Source organism: Gymnoscopelus microlampas (genome assembly GCF_963454915.1).
Source record: "Gymnoscopelus microlampas genome assembly, chromosome: 2".
NCBI lineage: Eukaryota > Metazoa > Chordata > Actinopteri > Myctophiformes > Myctophidae > Gymnoscopelus > Gymnoscopelus microlampas.
The window spans coordinates 13709052-13729555 of record NC_139939.1 but is presented as its reverse complement, the minus strand read 5'-3'; the positions used below and the strand labels follow the sequence as shown (position 1 = coordinate 13729555).

The following is a 20504-nucleotide window of genomic DNA, read 5'->3' as shown; positions in this document are numbered from 1 at the left end:
TCAGAGATGTATCTTTTCCTAATAATTTATGGGACTCCTGCCATGCTTCAAAAGCGCTCAATATTATAGGATTTTTTGTATAAGTGAACATTCTACTCGAGCTACCAGCTCTGTTTCTGTGTTTCTCTCACCCTGTCCACATTCAGTGGTGTAAAGTTACTAAGTACATTTACTCAAGCACTGTACTCAAGTACAATTGAGGCATTTTTGTTAGGAGGCTTTGTCGGTCGGTCGGTCTGTCCCTCTTTTCCTCTGCACACACGTCATGCGAAGTCCGGCCATGCAGATATCAACCACTAGGGGTCTGGCAGAACCAGGTCTCCTGGTTTCCTTGTTACTTTACTGGAGTATTTACAATTTTCAATACTTTTACTTCTACTCCACTACATCTCAGAGGCAAATATTGTACTTTTACTCCACAACAATTGTTTGAAAACTTCAGGTACTAGTTACTTTGCAGATATAAATGATTATATTATTACACACACATTAACCATTTCAGCCCTGTTATACATCCGATCTACAAGCTCACAACGATGCGATATGAGCTTCTAGATCTGCTATTTTCAAACATTTTAGTACTTTTACTTTTGGTACTTTAAGTATATTTTGATGCCAATACTTTTGTACTTTTACTCAAGTAACATTTTGAACACAGGCCACAGGTATTTTTATATTGTAATATTGCTATCTTTTACTTAAGTACAAAATATCTGAGTACTTCTTCCACCACTGTCCACATCAGTGGTTCTCAGCCAGTGGTCCTTGAGGCCCACGTCCCCAGCCAAATTAATAGTTAGGAACCAAATTGACCCTTAAGTGTCTGTAACTCTGAGAGTGTACAAATGGAACCAAATGGACCCGTTATGATTATATTTATACAGTGTAGATTGAGACCCTCAAGAAATCTAAATGGTTGAGTCCCTGCCATATCTTTTCAAATATATTATACTATTCTACCGGATGTGACGTTTTCAGACGGCGACTGTCCGCAGCTCTCTTCGTTCTGCTTTCGATTAGTCATCCTGAGCTGTCCTGAGACGGTCGCTCTGAAGAGAATAAACCTAACTATGGAATAAACAAACAACCTGACACCTACATCCAGGAGATCCACAATAATACGTGATAAAAAGGTACAATTAAATATATGTGTTGTATAAAATAGAGATTGTGAATCACAATTAATGTGGGATAAAATAAATAAAGTAGACAAAATGGTCTTTAGCGGGGAAGAGAAGTTGCTTTTGCATTCGTGTGCAGCTGTTTACATTGATTATGATGTATTGTATACATTATATTATTACGTTGTTTACATGCAGGGACTGGAGCTGTGAGCTGTAGAGACTTGAACCAACACCTTTTATAACAGCTTGTCGTTTTAACTTGCTCAGCATGTTCAAATCAAGTATACTTTACCTTATTTCAGACTATTTTCTAAAGCATACAGGCTTGTCAGGTGTATCCAGACTCCGCTGGTTACCCAGTAGTTTAACTAGTCATATTTGCATACTACGAGCTTAAGTAACAACAACCAGAGTTGGGGTTAAACACAAAATCAACATGATTGATTGACATGATTTCGCACACCATGTTAGTCTCTGGGGGCCTCTGGCAGACAAGGTGTGTGACTTTGTCATTGCTCCCTGGCTTCTATGCTGCTTATTACTTTGTTGTTTACATCGTGGATTCTACAGTACCGTGGCTGAAAAGTTTGCCTTGTACATAATCTTGTCACACTGTCTACTCACCCTTATTTTTTACTCTTGACGTTTCAGTCTTTAGTTTTTAGCCGCATGCTGAAAGCTAGCGGCTCTACAGACAGCACTAGTCCTAGTCCGACACCTGAGTGACACCTAAGTGTCATTGGCTGTCCTGGCTGTCCTTCACACTTCCCGCCAATGGGGAGACGGTCCTTTGCAGCACCCGCCTCTCCTCCTTTGACACCTATTTGTCATTGGCTGTCCTGGCAGTCCTTTACACCCCCCCCCCCTGTATGCCAATGGGGAGACGGCGCTTTGCAGCCCCCGCCTCTCCTTCTTTGCAGCAGAGAGAAAGAAAGGGAGAGAGCTTCAGGCAGGAGGGTTAGCCTAAATGCTAGCGTGCTTCATTAGACCTAGTTTGGCTATTAAGTTATTATTTGGCCATGTTCACACTGACTTCAATCTTAGCTATTGTTGGGAAGACCTGTGTGGTGTCTAAAAATGTTGCCACCACTTATATAAAAAACATTAGAGCGTTAATCTGCGACGCTAAATGTTGCCAGGTTTGGCTAGAGAAACAAGCAATCCAAAAAACAAGTAATCAGGTCTATGAAAAGATTGGGGCAAAAAAAGCCTGCCGCATGCGGCTTTATTATGACTTTGGTCATTTTTTGTTACTTTAGACATTCAACTTGTCTTCTGAGCTGGTAGTCGCATTGTCATGCTGCAGGTTTGTTGTGGTTTGAATGGAGGGAGGGTGTGGGGGGCAACAGACATCGTATCTTAGCAACACTGAAAGCGTTTCTCTCATTGGTCGTGTCATGAGTAAATGAGCCAATGAGCTGAGCGCATTTTCAGACACCAGACCCAGACTCGCACAGCCCACTGACAGTCACACAGCAACGAGAGGGGGACAGGAAGGGGAGCTGCTGCAGGACAGCAGAATTACTGTAATTTCATATAAATGATTCACATTGATTCCCCGACCTCAAAATACGGAACAAACTGCGTCCCGTATCAGTTCAATACGGGAAACTTAGTTTCCAAATACCGGACGATTCCGTATTTTACAGGACGGTGGCAACCCTAACGTGTACAGACAAGGACTTTGTCTCAAAACATTTTCAGACTTCAGAGGAAAAGCTTGTTCATTTTTAATCTAATATTTCTGTTTTCCATCTCCCAGCTTTGCTGTGCTCACAGAGAGACAATCAATCTTGTTCACCCCCTCCGTTTGAGCCAGAGCAGAACATTTGGCACCACCACCGGCACCGGAGGGGCCCATTGCCTCTTTGGAGCTGCAGCTGGTGCTGCTGCAGTGGCAGCTCTGCAATTGGTCCAGATTGAAGCTCAGGCCCAGCTCGTCCTCCAGCAACGTACTGCTCCAGCAGCTGAAACTGTTGTCAGCCAGCGTGATAGCGGCAGCGTGATTGTTGTCTCCCCGCTATCCAGAAACATCTGAGTACACAGTGTGTGCTGAGAAGTGTAGGAGTGGGGTTAAACATTGCAACACAATATATCACCACCACAGCCAGCAACAGGGGCCGCCACAGCCTTCCTCCAATAGGCCCGGTCCTACTCCTCACCAACAGCAGCCAAATCAACAGCAGCAGCAAAATCGTTTCAAGTACCCTCCTCCTAGCCATCTGCCTGACGAGCTGGTATCGACCATGGCTAGCAGGGGATCCGGGGACATAGGCCATTGTCTCATGGACCTTATGAACCGGCTAAACCCGAACCAAAGGTTGCGGCCAAATCCGGACCAAATGTCAGGAACTGCAGGCTACAGCTCCAACCAACTAGGCCACCAGCAAGGGATGGACTGGTCAAACTACCCACACCCCAGCCAAATGTTTGCCAGTCCTCCCTCCACTGTCACCCAGCAGTCGCAGAGAAGCCCCTCTGCAATTGGTAATCAGGCCTGGATGCAAGCCCCTGTCTATGACCCACCTTCCCCTCAGTCTAGGGGCTCCCATGGTGGTGGAAATGGCGGTGGTGGAGTTGTGGATAAGCAAGTTTTATACACCCCAGAACGTGCAGAGAGTATCTTGGCCACCTTGGGGCTCTCCAATGAGGATCTCGAGTTTCTGAGTCAGTACCCTGAAGATCAGCTAAACCCTGACAATTTACCCTTCATCCTTCGGTTTATCCAGACGAATAAATCAAAAAGACAGAACAGTACGGCTTCCTCTTCATATTCTCAGAGTGCTTCACGCGCCATCCATGATATACTGCCACCTCCTGCCCGCTCCGGTAGAAATACTGGACGTTTGCGATCCCCAGAAGTGCCCAGGTACCACAGCGTTCCACAGGCTGCAGGGAAAGTCATTGACTACGGTCATGCTAGTCAAGCCACTGATGACAGCAGTGGTAGAGAGAGCATGCCTGAAAGGCGGCATGCTCGTCTTCAACCCTTTGAACCAAACAAGCATGTTGACCTGGATTACTGCAGGTCAGGAGGTGAGGTTCACAAGAACACACGACTGTCGCCTGCAAGAGAATTTCCCCCACTGTACAGATCTCGTCATCCAGACCGAGAGTACAGTAGAGACGGCCCCAGACCAAGCCCTTCATCTGAAACATGGAACGATTCCTCGTCATCAACCAGAGATTCCAGACATCCTGTTTTGAAATCACATGGGACCACCATGGGGTTACCCACTCCCACCATGATGTGTGATTTCTCAGCAGAGTCTCCAAAGGTGTACCCTCATACCTGCTCCTTGTGTGAGGTAGACTGTGAGCATGTTAAGGTGAGTGCCAACGTGTCATTGTGTCATTGTCTATGGGTCTCTTTAAAGGAATACCTGCACACTTTGAATTTAAGTCTTTCGCTTTATGAAGGCAGTTGTCAGATATGTCATCTTTTGTCATTCTGCTCAGTGTTGTCCTTAATTGAAACCAATTGATTTATCCCTGGTTCCAAACTACAATGCCGACCAGTGGCTACCAGTTCTCATTGGTTTGAATGTCAGATATATAATCGGATCGTTTAACAATATTATGATAAGTGGCTGGTGAAGGGAAAAAACAAGGCCAGAAATTACAATATCAAGAGGACTCTTTTGAAGGTGAAAAGAGACGAGGATTCTTTCGCAATCTGGTTTATAGTTTACTATGGCCTACATACATCTTAGTATTCGTTTTATATAACTCTGATTAAAATAACATTAAATATAACAGATTTAAAAAAAGGACCAGGACCAGAATCAATAATGAAAATAATCTCTGGTCAGCTTAATTATATTGTTTTTGGGTGTAGTAATGATATAATGATTTACATAGTCTTGGTCATGGTGAAACTGTCAAATGACAATGAGTTCTCGCAATCTCAATTATACGTCTGCAAATTGTATGGATATGAAATCGATGTATTTTTATAATAAATGTAATTTATTTAGTTGAACATCCTTTTTATTTCTTCTTGATGGCAATTTAGAACAAACAGTCCAGCTTGAAGCTGAATCAACTCTTGATTGTCGCTGTCATTCAGTTGCCTAAATAATGAAGGATATTACTCAGAACCTTTCTTTCTGTCTGTTTAGCCAAGTCTTCTTATTTTACATTGAGACATATCTGGGCTCTCAGTCAATTTAATATGATTGATTGCCACCAATATGTAGTTGCTTTACAGGTTATGGTTGTTTTTTTATGTCATCTATCTACAGCATGGTTAATTTTATTCAGAAAATTGTTTTATATAGTTTTACTTTTAGGCTTTATTTAGAGTAATAGTGTAGTAATTTAGAAGGACAGGAAACTGAGGACGGAGGGGGAGACATGCAACAAATGTTCCGTTGGAGATAAGTCGGAACATTGAAATGATGAAGTATGATCTGATGCACCGGTTAGCTACTGGCAAGAGCCCCATCTTAAATTGATCCTGGTGATTGATATGTCTGGCCTTCTGGGGAAATGCCTGAAAATTGATAAAAAAAATACATATCAAAAGAAAACAAGTTATTGTGCAAGAAAAGGAAGAAGCCAACAGGCTTATTTAGAATCCTTTACTTAAAGAAAGAAGTCATTAAATAGCATACATTAAAGGTTCAATAAGAATAATACAAGCTTACAATGGGACCAGCAATGCAATAAAGAAATAAAACACAAACTGCACAGAAGAAGAACATAAAAAAATGGCACATCAGAACTAAGGGTGTAAGTGATTTCCTTTTTTGGGAAAAAGTTTATTGTTAAATAGCTCTGAGTAAAAGTAACAGGGGTCTGTCTGTCCAGTTCTTTAATAAACAGAAAATATATTTTCAGTTTGTTATACCAATTTAATCCAATCAGGAGAGAGAACTCATACAGGATAAACAAGGGAAAGTGATAAAACAAAAACAAAAAGATTTATCAGACAAGATTAAAATTGGAACATTTGAAAAATAGGGTCACGTTTTCAGTTCTGCGTCTTAAAAGAAAAGGTTAATGGAATACTTCTCTCAGAACGGTTTTGTATTTTCTGCTGCTTACATTGCCTCCTGAGACCCAAGCCATGGCAGTATTAAGAGCCACACTACTTTAAATATGCTTTCTATCTGCATTTTTACTAATGTGTTTGATTTGTGCCTGCAATTAACTGGCGTCCACATGATTGGCCATTTTTCTCCTGACATTTCTCTCTCTCTCTCTCTCTCTCTCTCTCTCTCTCTCTCTCTCTCTCTCTCTCTCTCTCTCTCTCTCATTGTTTTTTCTCCAGGATTGGATTGAGCATGTCAAAAGCGTAGAACACTCTGATTCCTGTCGAGACCTACGCAACAAGTAAGGCGGAATTTAAACACAATGGAGCCCTATTTTGCGTCTTAAGTACCAGGTCTTATGACTTAACTTGAGACCTGGAGGGGTGGCCAATGCTGTTTGTCTGTTTTGAGTGGCCAAACAGCATTGGCCACGTCTCCAGGTCTTAACCTATTTTGGGCGGGAACCCCTATTTGAAACTACCTTTCAGGACAGGAACCCCTTTTGGGGATGATGTTGTTATGTACAGTATATAGCAACATACATTACGTTTTTCAGAAAACTTTAGTCAGGATTTAGAAGCCGTTTTTAGAATCGGCCTCAGGTCTATATGGGTTAAGACACGCAAAATAGGGCCCAATGTCTTGTAGAAGCCATGAATCTCCCTATGATTACTGAAAACTGTACTGTGTATTTTATGTGAAAAGTGCTTGCCTATAGTGTTAAATAATGTGCTAACAACTTTGTGTGTGTACTGTGTAGGTACCCAGAGTGGAAACGCAAGCTACCAAGGTCAGTATCACTTATTTTTGTATTATTGTATGTTGTTTTTTAAGCACTTTTAACACTGAAACATTGAAAACATGGAAGATGTCACTTTAAAATTAAACTATTGCCGTTTACAGAATTTTATCTTCACCTCCCTTTCCCTCTTCGTCTCCTCCTGGCCACTCTAGGAGAGAACACTCCCTGGGCCAAGATGACAGCCAAACCACCTGGCACACCAAGGAGCGTTCTCCAACCCATAGTTCTCTTTCTGGCAAACACAGAATCCCATCTGTGTTTGCCTTTTCAACTCCTGCTGGCCACTCTAGGAGGGAACGCTCCCCGGTCAAAGATGACAGCCAAACCATCTCCCTGTCCCATTCTTGGCCTCCAAGCCCTAGCCCTCCTCCTGACAAACACAGAGGGGGTCCCCACTCTCAAAGGCTGGACAAGAGGTCATGGATCTCCTATCATGGTCACCACCAAGGTAAATGAGATACTACACGAGAGATGCTACATACAAGTCAGTGGAATCAACCACAACATATTTTATAAGATCAAGTTCTTGGCACACCTTTACTTTGTTTATTTGGTCAGATCAGAGCATAGTTTTTCAAGAATGTTGGCTTGTTGAAAGTTCACATGCAGACTCTGTTGGGCAGATAAAGTGAGGTGAAAAGTTAGGCAGATTCAGAGTCTAGCAATGACTAGGTCTCTCAAAGATCCCATAGTTTACAGATGTCTCTGGTTTAGTAAATCGTTTTGATCTTTTGTATTTTTTTATTTTTTAGAATACACAATATGGCGCTAATAGGTCTTGTTATTCAGGGAGTATTGGTTGAAATTCAACTCCCCAAGTGAAACCCATGACATCTGCTGAAAATTGGATAACTTTAAGTATAGGCAGAAATTGCACCGAGCAATATTCATTTTCACACAAACAAAATGGGTTTGCGACTAGCAGGAAAAGTAGGCATGGAAGTATTTATGCCAAGGAGTCGTTTTGGCGCAAAACAAATGCTTGCAATGGATTCAGAATATATATACAGTATATATATATATTTTAAAAAGACAACAACTTAGTTTTACCCCTCATACGCTATTTAAGGCAGAATTAATACTTTTTTGAGTTTTCACAGATAAAGTTGCAGTACCCAAACTATCAGCAGCAATCACGGGTTCCCTTAGGGGAGTTGAATTTCAACTCCAAAAAAATGTGTTAATAGACACCTGAATTTGTTTGAATATTTTTATAATATTCCCTGACTGTGTGGCATCCTGGTCAATCCCACTGGTTTTGATGACCCTGTGTCCTTTTCCACTAGCCATTTTCTAATTGTACAGAAGATATCTCATCTAATTGGCAGATCACAGTTTTTGGTGAACACATTACCTGTTCTCTAGCACCTCCTTTAGGGCAGGTTTAGCTCCCTAGCAGCAAGGCTCTACAGATCACAATGTCGATTGGTTGCGTTGGGCTCCCTTTGTCGCCTTTCTTTATCAACGCTCCCCCCCCCCCCTGCCTCAATCTGCAGCTACAGGGAGTTCTTCTCGCGATGGTTTGAAACGTCCCCACGATGTATCTGCCAGACATGATGACTCTGCGGGAGCTGGCAAGGACTTCTGGGAACTCAGATTAGCACACACAAAACACAAACTACCATCATCAGCCAAGTCCCCAATGAAGACCAAGCTTAAGCCTGGGTCCAAGAGAACTGAGCCAGGGAGCTCCAAGGCTGATGATACAGTGGGTCTAATAGACTATTATTTGAAGTTACATAATATAGTTTTAAATTATGAAATTCTTAATCTTTTACAGAGCAAATTGCACCCTTGGCATGTCAATACTACTCCAAAGTAGTTAGGTGCAAACGCCTTTTCAGCTCAGGGTCTTCCTTACTCTGAATGTTGCCTCTCTTCTGGCTCTTTTTGACTAATATTTTAGCTTTTTTTCTGTTCCGTTTCTGTTAAGTGGTCAGACGGTTGGGCCGCATGCATTTCAGAGCATGTTTATTTTAATTATCGTATACTTCCTATTTAGCATTGTGACAATGAAAACTCACTTTTCAAGGTTTTAAAGAAAAAGTTCCATGACATAAAAAATAATCATTCTTAATGTTATTGCTATATCATCATTAAAACCGTTCTGTTTTGCCAAGTTATTTGAATTGTTTTGCCATTTGCAATATCCTCACGGCCCACCAGTTGAGAACCACTGACTTAGCTCTTATAGTCGAAAAGAGCCCTAAAAGTCTTATTTTCCAGTCTGCCAAAGGTCCGCCGGCCAAGAAAATCAAGAAAGAGATCCAGAGTACCCTCACCCCATCCTGCACTGCAGCGTGTCTGGTGTACCTGACGGGCATCCCCACAACGGCCACAGAACAAGAAGTGAAAACGTGGGTCAGGGACTTCGGGAAGTACAACAACGTGGTTCTGTTGTCTGGGAGCGAGGCAGACCAAGGACAGAAGGTACTCTCCTTAAGTCTGGGTGATATGACTTCAAATTCATAACACCATTAATTCAAACTTTTGGCCTCAATTACGATTTAATAGACGCTTAACATTATTCTCTTTATTTTTTAATGAAAATAGCAGAATAAACTGACTGTGATTGTCTTCCCTCCTAGGCATCGGTGTGTATGGAGAGAGAAGAGGATGCTCTGGCTCTGGCCCAGTGTAGCAGCCTCTCCATCGGAGACCAGCCCATTACTGCCACTTTAGCCAAGGTTCACATTTATTGTATTCATTTAGTTATATATTAATATTTAGTGATAGTTCCATCAGGGACAAACATTTATTTTGCATGCGTGTTGAAGATTGAAAAACATGAAACAATAAGAGATCCACATGAACCCGAGCATCCCTATCCTGGGCATGTCATACTAGCCGGATATTCAGTGAAAAAAGCAGATCTACAACCTCACAGCGTGAGGTGTTTTGAGCTCGTAGATCGGCTATTTTCAGCGAAGAGAGTGTTATAGAGGTGAACAATTACAGACCCCTAGGGATCAACAACATATATAGAGTTAAAGTGGTTCAGATACAGTGTGATCCATTTGAAGTCTGAATACTCTACTTACAGTATGTGATTTATTGTCTTGGTATAAATGCATGTTATTTATTGCCTTGTTTCTTTTAGAAACCAGAAGAAGACGATTCAACAGCAGTCAGTAAAGGGTAAGTTAGATGTGTTCTCCCTTCTTTTCCAAGCCTGCTGTGCATACCCTCTCACTCCCCCACATCTCATAACACATCCGAGGTTTTACCACGGTTCTACGTTTACTACTCACTATGGGATATCAGCGTGATGCCATTAGACTGGCTTATGTGAGTAGTGGTGCCCCAGTTCCGATAGGTCTGAGGGCTCACTCTACTAGAGGCATGGCTACATCCTGGGCTCTCTACAGGGGAGCTTCGATCCAGGAGATCTGTGCGGCTGCAAATTGGTCGTCTCCATCGACCTCTGCGGCTTTCTACAGCCTGGGCGTGGCGGCATCATCCTTGGCGCACACGGTCCTAGGCGTGGCTGCTGCCTCCGGGCCAGTGGAGGGAGGGGAGTAGGCTAGGGGCCTTTTCTCCCTATCTCTCGACTTCTCTTTGGGTTTCCATGGGACCAGCTGGGCTGGGTCCCAGGGGATGGGGCCCTGTTTCCTCATTTTGAGTTATGAGACGGGCTCGTGTCTGCCTGTTAGTGAATAAGGCGGACTCTAGAGTCTGTCAGGGCCTAACCTTTATTATCTATCCCGCACCCCAGCCCAGTGGGTTGGGGGTGCCCGTGGGGCCTAGGGGGCTGAGTGGCGTGCGGGCCTGTTAGGGTTGTATGGCTCATTGCCTCAAGGGGAGTTTATGAATCCCATAGTGCGCAGTAAACGTAGAACCGTGGTAAAACTAGAGGTTACGAATGGAACCCCGGTTTTAGTAGGTTCGGAGTTTACTACTCACCTGACACCCCTTTCTGTGCGCATTTGGCGAGCAGAGAGGAGAATGTTAAGAGGAGGAGGCTGAGTCATGCTTTTGTACCCCAGGGTGTTCCGGACTCATGACATACCCTGAGCCAATCAAATATTGGTGTTTGTGTCTTCACAGGACATCTATCCAGGAGCTGTCTGCCATAGGTGGTGATGATTCAGGTAAGATTATGCCAAAGCCCATGGAGAGAATAAACCATATACATCAGTATTTATTCAATATACAGAGGTCAACCTGAGAGCCTCTTTACCCAGAAGTGTAATGGAAATGAACAGCGTCAGACCTCAACACTGTAACCATTTCACTCGCATTTGCGACTAAAAGTAGATGTGTGCAAATTGTTAAATGTATTTAGGAACACTGAATTCCTAAATGAATTGAAAAATATTACCAGCCCCCCCCCACACACGCACGCACACACACGCACAGCTGCACTGTGCAGGAACATCTTTTTCAGGTGTTTCGCCCAGATGGGCGTGTTTTTAAGGTTAGGTTTAGGCATAGTTTTTGTGAGGCTATGTTTTTTTTTTTTTTTTAAGATATTTTTTGGGGCTTTCATGCCTTTATTTGTACAGGACAGTAGGCTGATAGGAAATAGATAGTCGAACCCGCGACGCGATGTCATGCTGGATTACCAGCTTATGTGGTATGCGCCTGGACCGCTAGGCCAGCGGACATCCCTTGAGGTTAAGGTTAGGGTTAGGCGAAACACCAAAGAAAGATGGTCTTCCTCTGCTCTGTACTGCCCACATGCCCATGCTGCCCCTGCTTCATATTACTCACTCACTCACTAACTCACTCACTCGGGTCGTCTCCTACACTCCATGTTAACTCTGTTGCTCATTAAAGATGGCCAGGTATTGTCTCTGTGAAAGGTTTTGGTTGACTAAACAAGAAATTTAGCAGGACAGCTGTGTGTTTTCTCCTACAGGAAACGGACCTGAACTTGACAAGAAAACAGAAGAGGAATTTAGTTCAAAATCCACGGTTTTGATCACTGGGCTTCCTGAGAGCGGCTGGACTGAGAGTGATGTCATCAAACTGTGCCAGCCGTTTGGAGCGCCCTCTGACATCATCCTGGCTACGCAGTTAGGAAAGGTGGGTGTGAAGGCGTCACACACACACATTGCAGGGGAGGGTTTTGAAAACTACATTTTCCTATTGGCACTCATCAGCAATGAGTGCTGGACAGACCATTCTGATATTGTGTTCTCACAAGGCTGCATAAGAGATTTTGTATAACTGATGTTATTATATTCCATAATCATTGTTGAATATAGATACGCTCAATAGATTTGTTAAGCACACCCCACGGTGGTATCAAATCATATGAATCGTGATTGTTCAGGACAGGTGTGGGGAAGATTACAGGTGATAAGGAAATTTGTATTCACAATTTTCAAGTGTGGGTCATTACCGAAAGAATAAGCTCGATAGAGATAAGGTGAGACTCGGAGTAAAACCGCTGCTCCTTGACTTGGAAAGGAGCCAGCCAGCTGGTTCGGGCATCTAGTACGGATGCCTCCCCGAGCGTCTCCCTAGGGAGATCTTTCCCGGTGCCACTGGGAAGAGACACCGTTGCAAACCAAATAATTGTGAATACGGATTTAATTGTGTTTTTTGGCATTGAACACTGGAACAGGGCCATAGCTGAATGGTTAGTGAGCCTGCCTAGGGAGCCAGAGGCCCTGGTTGCCCCAGGTTCGATTCCAGGCCAGGTCAGCATATGTGTTGATGAAATGAAATTTGTCCCTGAGCAAGACTTTTAACCCCTAATTGCTCACAGGTTCTCATTGGAAACAAGACCGCAAGGACTTTCATGAACGACCTGTTAAAAGGAATTATCCTTATCCTAACATATCATTCTAAATTACTTTTTTGTGTGCCTTTTACGCTTTGTAAACAAAAATTGCACAGTGCAAAAAATGAATAAATGCATTTATTTTAGACATCACAAATAAATGACTGACTTAAAAAATACATTATTTCTGGTGTTTGTCCATTAGGTGCTGCTGTTGATGCCAGACGCGGAGATGGCTGAGGAGATGGTGAAGAACCACAGCGTCGCCCCGATGAAAATCAATGACTCTGAACTAAAGATGACCAACTTAGAACTGGCCATCAGTCTCAACACACCAGTACGCTTCTACCCCTAATCTGCAATCCTGTCTCTATCTACGCTCTAGTTTATTCGCATTTGTTGATTCCATGGTGTAAACATTTTGTCATATGTAATATATATTATGTATTTTCAATGTTGTGTTGTCCACCTATAAATGCCAATCCTGAAAATAATCTAACTGTACTGCAGGTGGCGCTGTACAATCTTCTGAGTCCAGCTATGTCAAGGGTAAGTATTGTAGTCTTTCCCTCTTAGCTTAATGGCAGACTTAGTGTCAAGCCATCTTTATTTATATGACTCATTTAAAAACAGAAGTTGACCCAAAAGTCCATAAAATGCATAAATTACAACAGATTTTTTTTAATGTATACACCATCGTGCAATGGTGTTGCTTCCCTTAAAGAGCAGATCTACAAGCCACCAAATCAATCAATCAATATCTTGGTAGATAAGCACAACGTAACAATAATGGCAAGAACAGCACAATTTAATTCATTTACTTATGACACCCAGTGACTTGTAATCACACTATAAGGCAACTATGAGAATTAAAATTCACTACGTTCCTTGCCAAACAAGTACACATTACATTGATTAGTTTGATTAACTGTGGCCCCTTACTACAAGCTCACAACACACAATCTGCTATTTTAAGCGAATGCTCACCTACACTTATTATGACATGGCCAGAATAGGGACGTTGGGGTTCATGTGGTTAATTGATGATGGAATGTAGGGGTGTGCCGATATATCGCGATACGTTTTCGTGACGATATGTATCGTTTTGGGGAAAAAAATATCGTTTTGAAAAAAAAAAAAATATATATATATTATTTTATTTTTTTACAATCATTATAATCAGGCATGCAAACAGCCCCGAGGTGAAAAGGGTGACAACATGTTTTTTTCTTTTTCGGGTCAGGTGTCACACTATTGCCCTATTTGGATTGAAAACGGCTATTGTAGCTGAAAAGCTACAAGTTTGCATGTCTGAATAATGCAAAAACAGAATTATTTGTTTGCATTTACTTTTTTCCTCCTCCATATATTTTCATAATAAAAAGAGCGTGTCGTATCGTATCGATATCGTATCGAAGTTGTGAGCCAAATATCGTATCGTATCGTTTGGTGAAATTAGGACGGAATGCACTCCAGGAAGCTGAAGGAGGGCGAGCTGAGAGACGGGACTGATGAGAAGGTCATCAGCGAGGATGAAGCTGCTGGAAAAGAACCGAGTAAAGACCAGCTGGATTTTAAGGTTGTTGTTTTTTTTATTCTTTTCCAAGGCAAACCCTAGAAAAGTAAATAATGTTCCGCTTCGCACCGCTCGGCCCGGGCATTCGCCCATCCAACAATGATAAGGTCAATTAACTCTCTCAGTGCCAATGAAATAAAAAAATATGTTCATACTGTGCCAGCAATTTTTCTTTTTTTTTCAAAGTAAAAAAAAAGTGCTTAGGAAGCGAGATACAGCCTTTTTCAGTTACAAGGAGTGGATGGAGCTGTTTTTTTTGTTTTTTTTTAACTCAGGATTTTTCGTTCTTGGCACTGAGGGCATTAAAAACAACTCGGGATATCTCGTTGTGTGGCACTGAGAGAGTTTAAAAAAAGGGTTGTATTCTATCCTGTGTCTTCTCATCTATTTCATCGCCATCCTCAGGTGGAGTTAGAGGAGGATCAGTTCCAAGACCTCCCAAACTTCCTGGACTTTGAGACGGTAGACGAGGTGGGAAACGTAAACGACTTCCCCAGTTCTCCTCCGCCCAACGCCGTTACCATGGATACTACAGCGATGGTAGATAAGGTAGGAGATGTGAGCGGCCTTGAGCCTTAACCCATTTGACCGGGAAGGGGTCGCATCTGTGTCATTTTATGATGTCTTTGGCTATTCAAAAATCGGCACACCCCTAATGGAATGTTTTGCAGGAGGCACGGCTGGTAGGCTGGAATCGTCTGTTGGTGATCAGAAATGTTCCTGACACGCCCACCGCATCCTCAGAGGTCCAGAAATTGGTCGAGCGAATCGGAACGGTCCACAACATCCTGGTTCTCAATCACAACATGGTGAGAAACACGTTACAGTTGCATGTGTTGGAGCAGGGATGCCCAAGCCATTCGCCATGCCTAAAAAAAAACATATTTATTTTGTATTTGATTAGCCTATGTTCCCCTCCCCTATAAGTAGGCTTGGGTACCAAAACCCCTATAGGTCAGGTACCTACTGGACCGAATCACAACGCATATTTCGGTCACCACTTCTATAGAGCATCGCAGTTGCGCAGAATCCGGGTGCCGGAAGTAAATACTCAATGCATTTTTCCCATTGACTTTTCCAAAAATATTTATATCAATGAATTTAAGCCTAGAATCAAGCCATCCAGGATTCTGGTGAATCATGACCATAAAAACTTTTTTTCTGTGATTTTTAAAAAAATATATATTTAATGATACGATATACTATGTTTAATAAATACCCTTTGTTTTGCCGTTTTCAAAAAAGTTTTTTCACAGAATCAAACGTTTTATGGTCATGATTCACCAGGATCCTGGATAGCTTGATTCTAGGCTTAAATTAATTTATATAAATATTTTCGGAAAAGTCAATGGGAAAAATGCATTGAGTATTTACTTCCGGCAACTGGAAGTGGGCGGGAACTGCGACGCTCTATACCTAAGCTGTCAATTTGCCCTCTGGTGCTCCAAAACAAACATTACAGGCAACAGAAGCAACAGATTGCACTTGCTATAGAGCATCGCAGTCCCCGGTGCCGGAAGTAAATACTCAATGCATTTTTCCCATTGACTTTTACAAAAATATTTATATAAATTAATTTAAGCCTAGAATCAAGCTATCCAGGATAGCGGTGAATCATGACCATAAAACGTTTGATTCTGTGAAAAAACTTTTTTGAAAACGGCAAAACAAAGGGTATTTATTAAATATAGTATCATATCATTAAATATAAAAATTTTAAAAATCACAGAAAAAAAGGTTTTATGGTCATGATTCACCGCTATCCTGGATAGCTTGATTCTAGGCTTAAATTGATTGATATAAATATTTTTGGAAAAGTCAATGGGAAAAATGCATCGAGTATTTACTTCCGGCACCAGGAAATGGCGGAACTGCGACGCTCTATAGACCAACACAGGAACTACAAATTTCACGCCCACGTTTGAGACGGCGCCTCCAGTGGAGGTCCGTTAGAACGATGTACTACAACTGACAATGCATTCCCTATGAGAGGATATGAGAGTTAGCCTACTTTTAAAATGATCCTACATTAACTGGAGACGATATTGATTTAAATAAAAATATGTTTCCAAATGTATGGAGTGTCTTTGTCAACATATCTTCTTGTTTTCTTAATAATTGATGTGTTTCACAATTAATTTGCCACTTTTATGGGTTACCCATAGGGATGCACCAATGAGACATTTTGGCCGATATCGATATCCAATATAATATATTGCTGTTATGGCCGATAACGCCGATATAACCGATGTCGATATGATCGATAAAAAAACTGTTTTATCCGTTCTGAAAAACACGTGTAAACACTGAATTTGATACAGCAATGCTTGTTTATTCCAAATGATGTTATATTATTCTCTGGATAATCCCCAGAGCAAAAAAAACATTTGTGTCAACTGCAAAAAGTACCAGTGACAGCAGCTTAGAAACTTGGCAAATATCATTGATGTAAAGAATAAAAGGTTTGGGCCCCAATACTGACCCCTGGGAGACGCCACAAGCAATGTCCAAATGATTTGAGCTGTATTTGCCCAGCTTCACAAACTGTTGACGTCTGTCCAAATAACTTTGTTTTAATCCAGTCTACTGCAATGCCTCTAATACCAATTCTCTCCAGTTTGTTCATTAATATGTTGTGATAGATGGTGTCAAAAGCTTTTTTGAGGTAAATTAATATTCCAATTGCATCTGTGATTCTTTCAATGGATTCCATCAATGCCTGAGATGTTGATCTGTTAGTTCTAAAACCATATTGACTCTCTGAGAGTAGGCTACATTAAATCTTTCCAAAAAAGAATCTAGTATGCTATTGAAAAGTTTCTCCAGTAGGCCTATCTTTGAAAATTGTGACCAATTGGTTCCATTTGGACACTGAATTACAGACCCATAAGGGTCCATTTGGTTTGTACACTCCGAGTTACAGACCCATATAAGGGTCCATTTGGTTTGATTTGTACATTCTGAGTTACAGACCCATAAGGGTGCATTTGGTTCCTAACTACCCATCATTTAGCTGGGGATCCCCGGACCCCACTTTTAGAACCACCGTCCTACACTGTGTGTGTGGGTGGGGGTGTGTGTGTGTGTTACTAGCATACATTTGTTTGTTGTTACTTGTTAGCACTTAGCACTCATTAGCATGTTCTATAGAGCACTGAAGTCTGATGTGACTAGAGGGTAATGTTTCACGGGTTTGTGGCTTTATTTTTTGTGTTGAAATCCCCATTTGGGACTTAGATCACGTCATATAAGAACTGTGTTCCAAACATAAACACACCACCCCAGCGTTTTTGTCAGGGGGGTGGCTCTGCATCGTTTATGATATTCATTCATATTTGATACAGCCTGTTTCTGGCGAAAAATGGAATGAATTCTGCCTTAAAAGTCTTAAGAACTGCTACTTCCGGGTCTGATATCACTGTCCCTACAGCAGCCGCGTTCATGGGAAATGTAGTCTTTGGGTTGTTTGACTCGTTTCTAGTGTTTATATTGTGTTACTCTTTGGGTAAATGTGTACATTTACACCTTCAGTCGATGCTTTATATCCATATGAGTAAAATCGCCGGGGTGGCGTGTTTATTTTTGGAACACAGTTCTTGAAGCTCTGCTTTAGCCCAATCACTACTTTAATAAGCTTCGCTGGGCTTATAGAGCGTGCCAACGACTCGTCACCACGGGGGGTGTGGTATAGTAGCCGCAGACATACTTGAGGGGGGCAATGTTAAGTCAACCTGGTTTTTACCCCTCAAAGATGTCCGCCGCTACCAAAAGACACTTGTTGACGCCCCCTTCAGGATTTTTGCCACGCTCTATACACCTGAAGCAAATGAATTAACGAGTGGAGCAACACGCGAGCACTGCCGTGCAGCGTTCACAACGAGACACACTCGGTCTCTGTCTGAGTGAATGAGAGGCAGCGCGCACGTCTGTACACCATGTGAAACCCGACACCTACCCCCCCCCCCCCCCCCCCCCATTTTGAGACCGTTACCGATATCAGGCCGATACCGATTATTTAAAAACAACTATATTGGCCGATACATATCGCACATCCCTAGTTACCCATAATGTTAACACAGCAGAGGGTAGACGGCAGACAGACACAGTAGTTACATTTCAGTGACATTACTGTCTTTAGGAGCGCCGAGCGTCCACTCTGAAGTGGGGAATTCTCATCCCAATCCCGACTGACTTTGTTAATACTTCTATATTTTGAACATCTCAGAGGCTTATATTAAGTTTCTACCCACCACAGAGCTCCGACGGTACATGACAAATTAAAACGCGTGGGTTTACCGTTGTTGTATTAACTTGCCTGAATGCAAGTTGGGGAAATAACCCAACTAAATGGAGGCGTGACATATCCCGACATTTTCAACTACTTAGTGAATACTCCAGGTTAGTATTAATATACAAATTGTCTTGCAAGATGCTGTTTGGATAATTGTCCAAATAAATAGCCTATAAAAATGATACATGAGAGACACAAATGTATCTGGGTATTGAAAACCTCAAGGGATGCGTCTGTGACGTATATACCATGCAACCACTTAAACCTTAGATTTCAGATGCTAGAACTTTTGAGACACTGATGGAGAATATTATAGTATATTATGGGTTGTATATTGAGATGGCAGGTATGTCACATTAAAAAGGATACATCAAACAAATGGGACACTTTATTAGAACACAAAAAAAATCGCTACAGCCTCGGTAGTTAACCAGTGAAATTACGGTATTTTACAATGCCTCATAGAGATTGCATTGAGAGCTACAGTTCATCGTTCTAAAGGACCTCGAGTAGCGGCGCTGTGTCAAAAGTGGGCGTGAATTTGTAGCCCGTGTGTATATGACAGCAGCATGCCGGTACAGCAATGTCTAACTCTAAATCTGTGTTTCTCAAACATATTAATTTCAAGGACCCCCCCATAACTCAGAGAGTGTACTTTGTCCACCAGGCCTGTAATGCTGTGTTCACACCGGCAGATACAAAAGATACAAAGCTACACAGTATCTTTGTATCTGAAGTTGAAACCTTTTTTATAATGCTTTGGATGAACTCTGTCGGATGTGTCTTTGTATCTTCATGTCGCTGACTTCCATTGAAAAAGCATGGTAGCCTGTATCTGCCAGTGTGAACGGAGCATAAGGGTCCATTGGTTCCTAACTATCAATCATTTAGCTGTGCACCCCCGGCCTGGACCCCTGGGGGTCCCCGGACCATGTCTTGAGAACCGCTGAGCTAAAACGGACTAAACTGTGTGGCGGAATTATACTCGAGGGGATTCCAACAGCGTGCAACGTTTTGCAAAGTGGTGACACGGCAAACTTAATGAAACATCTGGTGATGCACTTTTAAGTGGAGCGATGCACCGTGTTGAACTCTATGCAATTTGTATTCTGTTGTGACGCTCACCGGAAGAACCTGATCTGATTTATTTTTATTTTTATAATCCTATAAATCGATTAGACTGACTGTCTTTAAGTGGTTACTTAAGACCTATTTTGTTCAGCATTGTCAAGCAATTTATAAAAAGAATAGCCCAACTTGCAACACATGATTTTGAGCTTGTAGATCTTCTAATTTCACTGTTTCATTTTTAATAATGTCTTTAGTACTAGTAGTAACTGTTGCACCCTTGGTATTCATTGACCAAAACAATCCTTCCCTCATTCCAGATCCTCTGTGAGATGTTGGCAGATGGCGTGGGCGTGAAAATCAGGAATCACTACTACAGGTTTCCGTGTATCATCCAGAGCAATCCCCTGTACTTCACCGCATGGCGAGACCCCATAGACCAAAACCTGGTGTGGGGACCTCACTGGCTGCCTCCCTGGCTGACTGCCTCCCTGGATTCACTCAAGGTAACCCCAGTTTGATATGCATTAAGCCACGGACCCCCATAATTCTGAGAGTTTACACATGTACGATTACACTCTCAGAGTTACAGACCTGCACTGGTCCATTTGGTTCCTAACTATCAATCATTTAACCTGGGGAGACCCTGGAACCTCCTCAAGGAACCCTAGACCCCACTTTAAGAGCCAATGGCCTAAAATCAGCAGCAGTCTGTTGATTGCCAATGGCCACAACTGGTTGCTGCTGTGCACCCACATTTCTATATTTTTACAGTAGTTTTAATGTCATTTACAAAGTATCACTGACTGCTGAATACAGATGATTTTATTATTTAGACGACAGACTAGATACTTGCCAACGATAAGCTACATGATT

The 20504-nt window shown here is 42.1% G+C and overlaps 1 protein-coding gene across 1 annotated transcript in view; it reads left to right on the top strand.

The window, feature by feature from the left end:
* The window catches only part of LOC311058056 (uncharacterized protein), an 83043-nt gene that overhangs the window by 50170 nt on the left and 12369 nt on the right, over positions 1 to 20504 (top strand). The window contains exons 16-26 of the mRNA XM_084075359.1: positions 9191 to 9392; positions 9551 to 9649; positions 10063 to 10100; positions 11010 to 11053; positions 11824 to 11990; positions 12899 to 13030; positions 13204 to 13242; positions 14153 to 14272; positions 14675 to 14818; positions 14941 to 15078; positions 19949 to 20134. Coding sequence (XP_083931485.1) covers positions 9191 to 9392; positions 9551 to 9649; positions 10063 to 10100; positions 11010 to 11053; positions 11824 to 11990; positions 12899 to 13030; positions 13204 to 13242; positions 14153 to 14272; positions 14675 to 14818; positions 14941 to 15078; positions 19949 to 20134 — 1309 coding nt within the window. The remainder of the gene's footprint in view (positions 1 to 9190; positions 9393 to 9550; positions 9650 to 10062; positions 10101 to 11009; positions 11054 to 11823; positions 11991 to 12898; positions 13031 to 13203; positions 13243 to 14152; positions 14273 to 14674; positions 14819 to 14940; positions 15079 to 19948; positions 20135 to 20504) is intronic.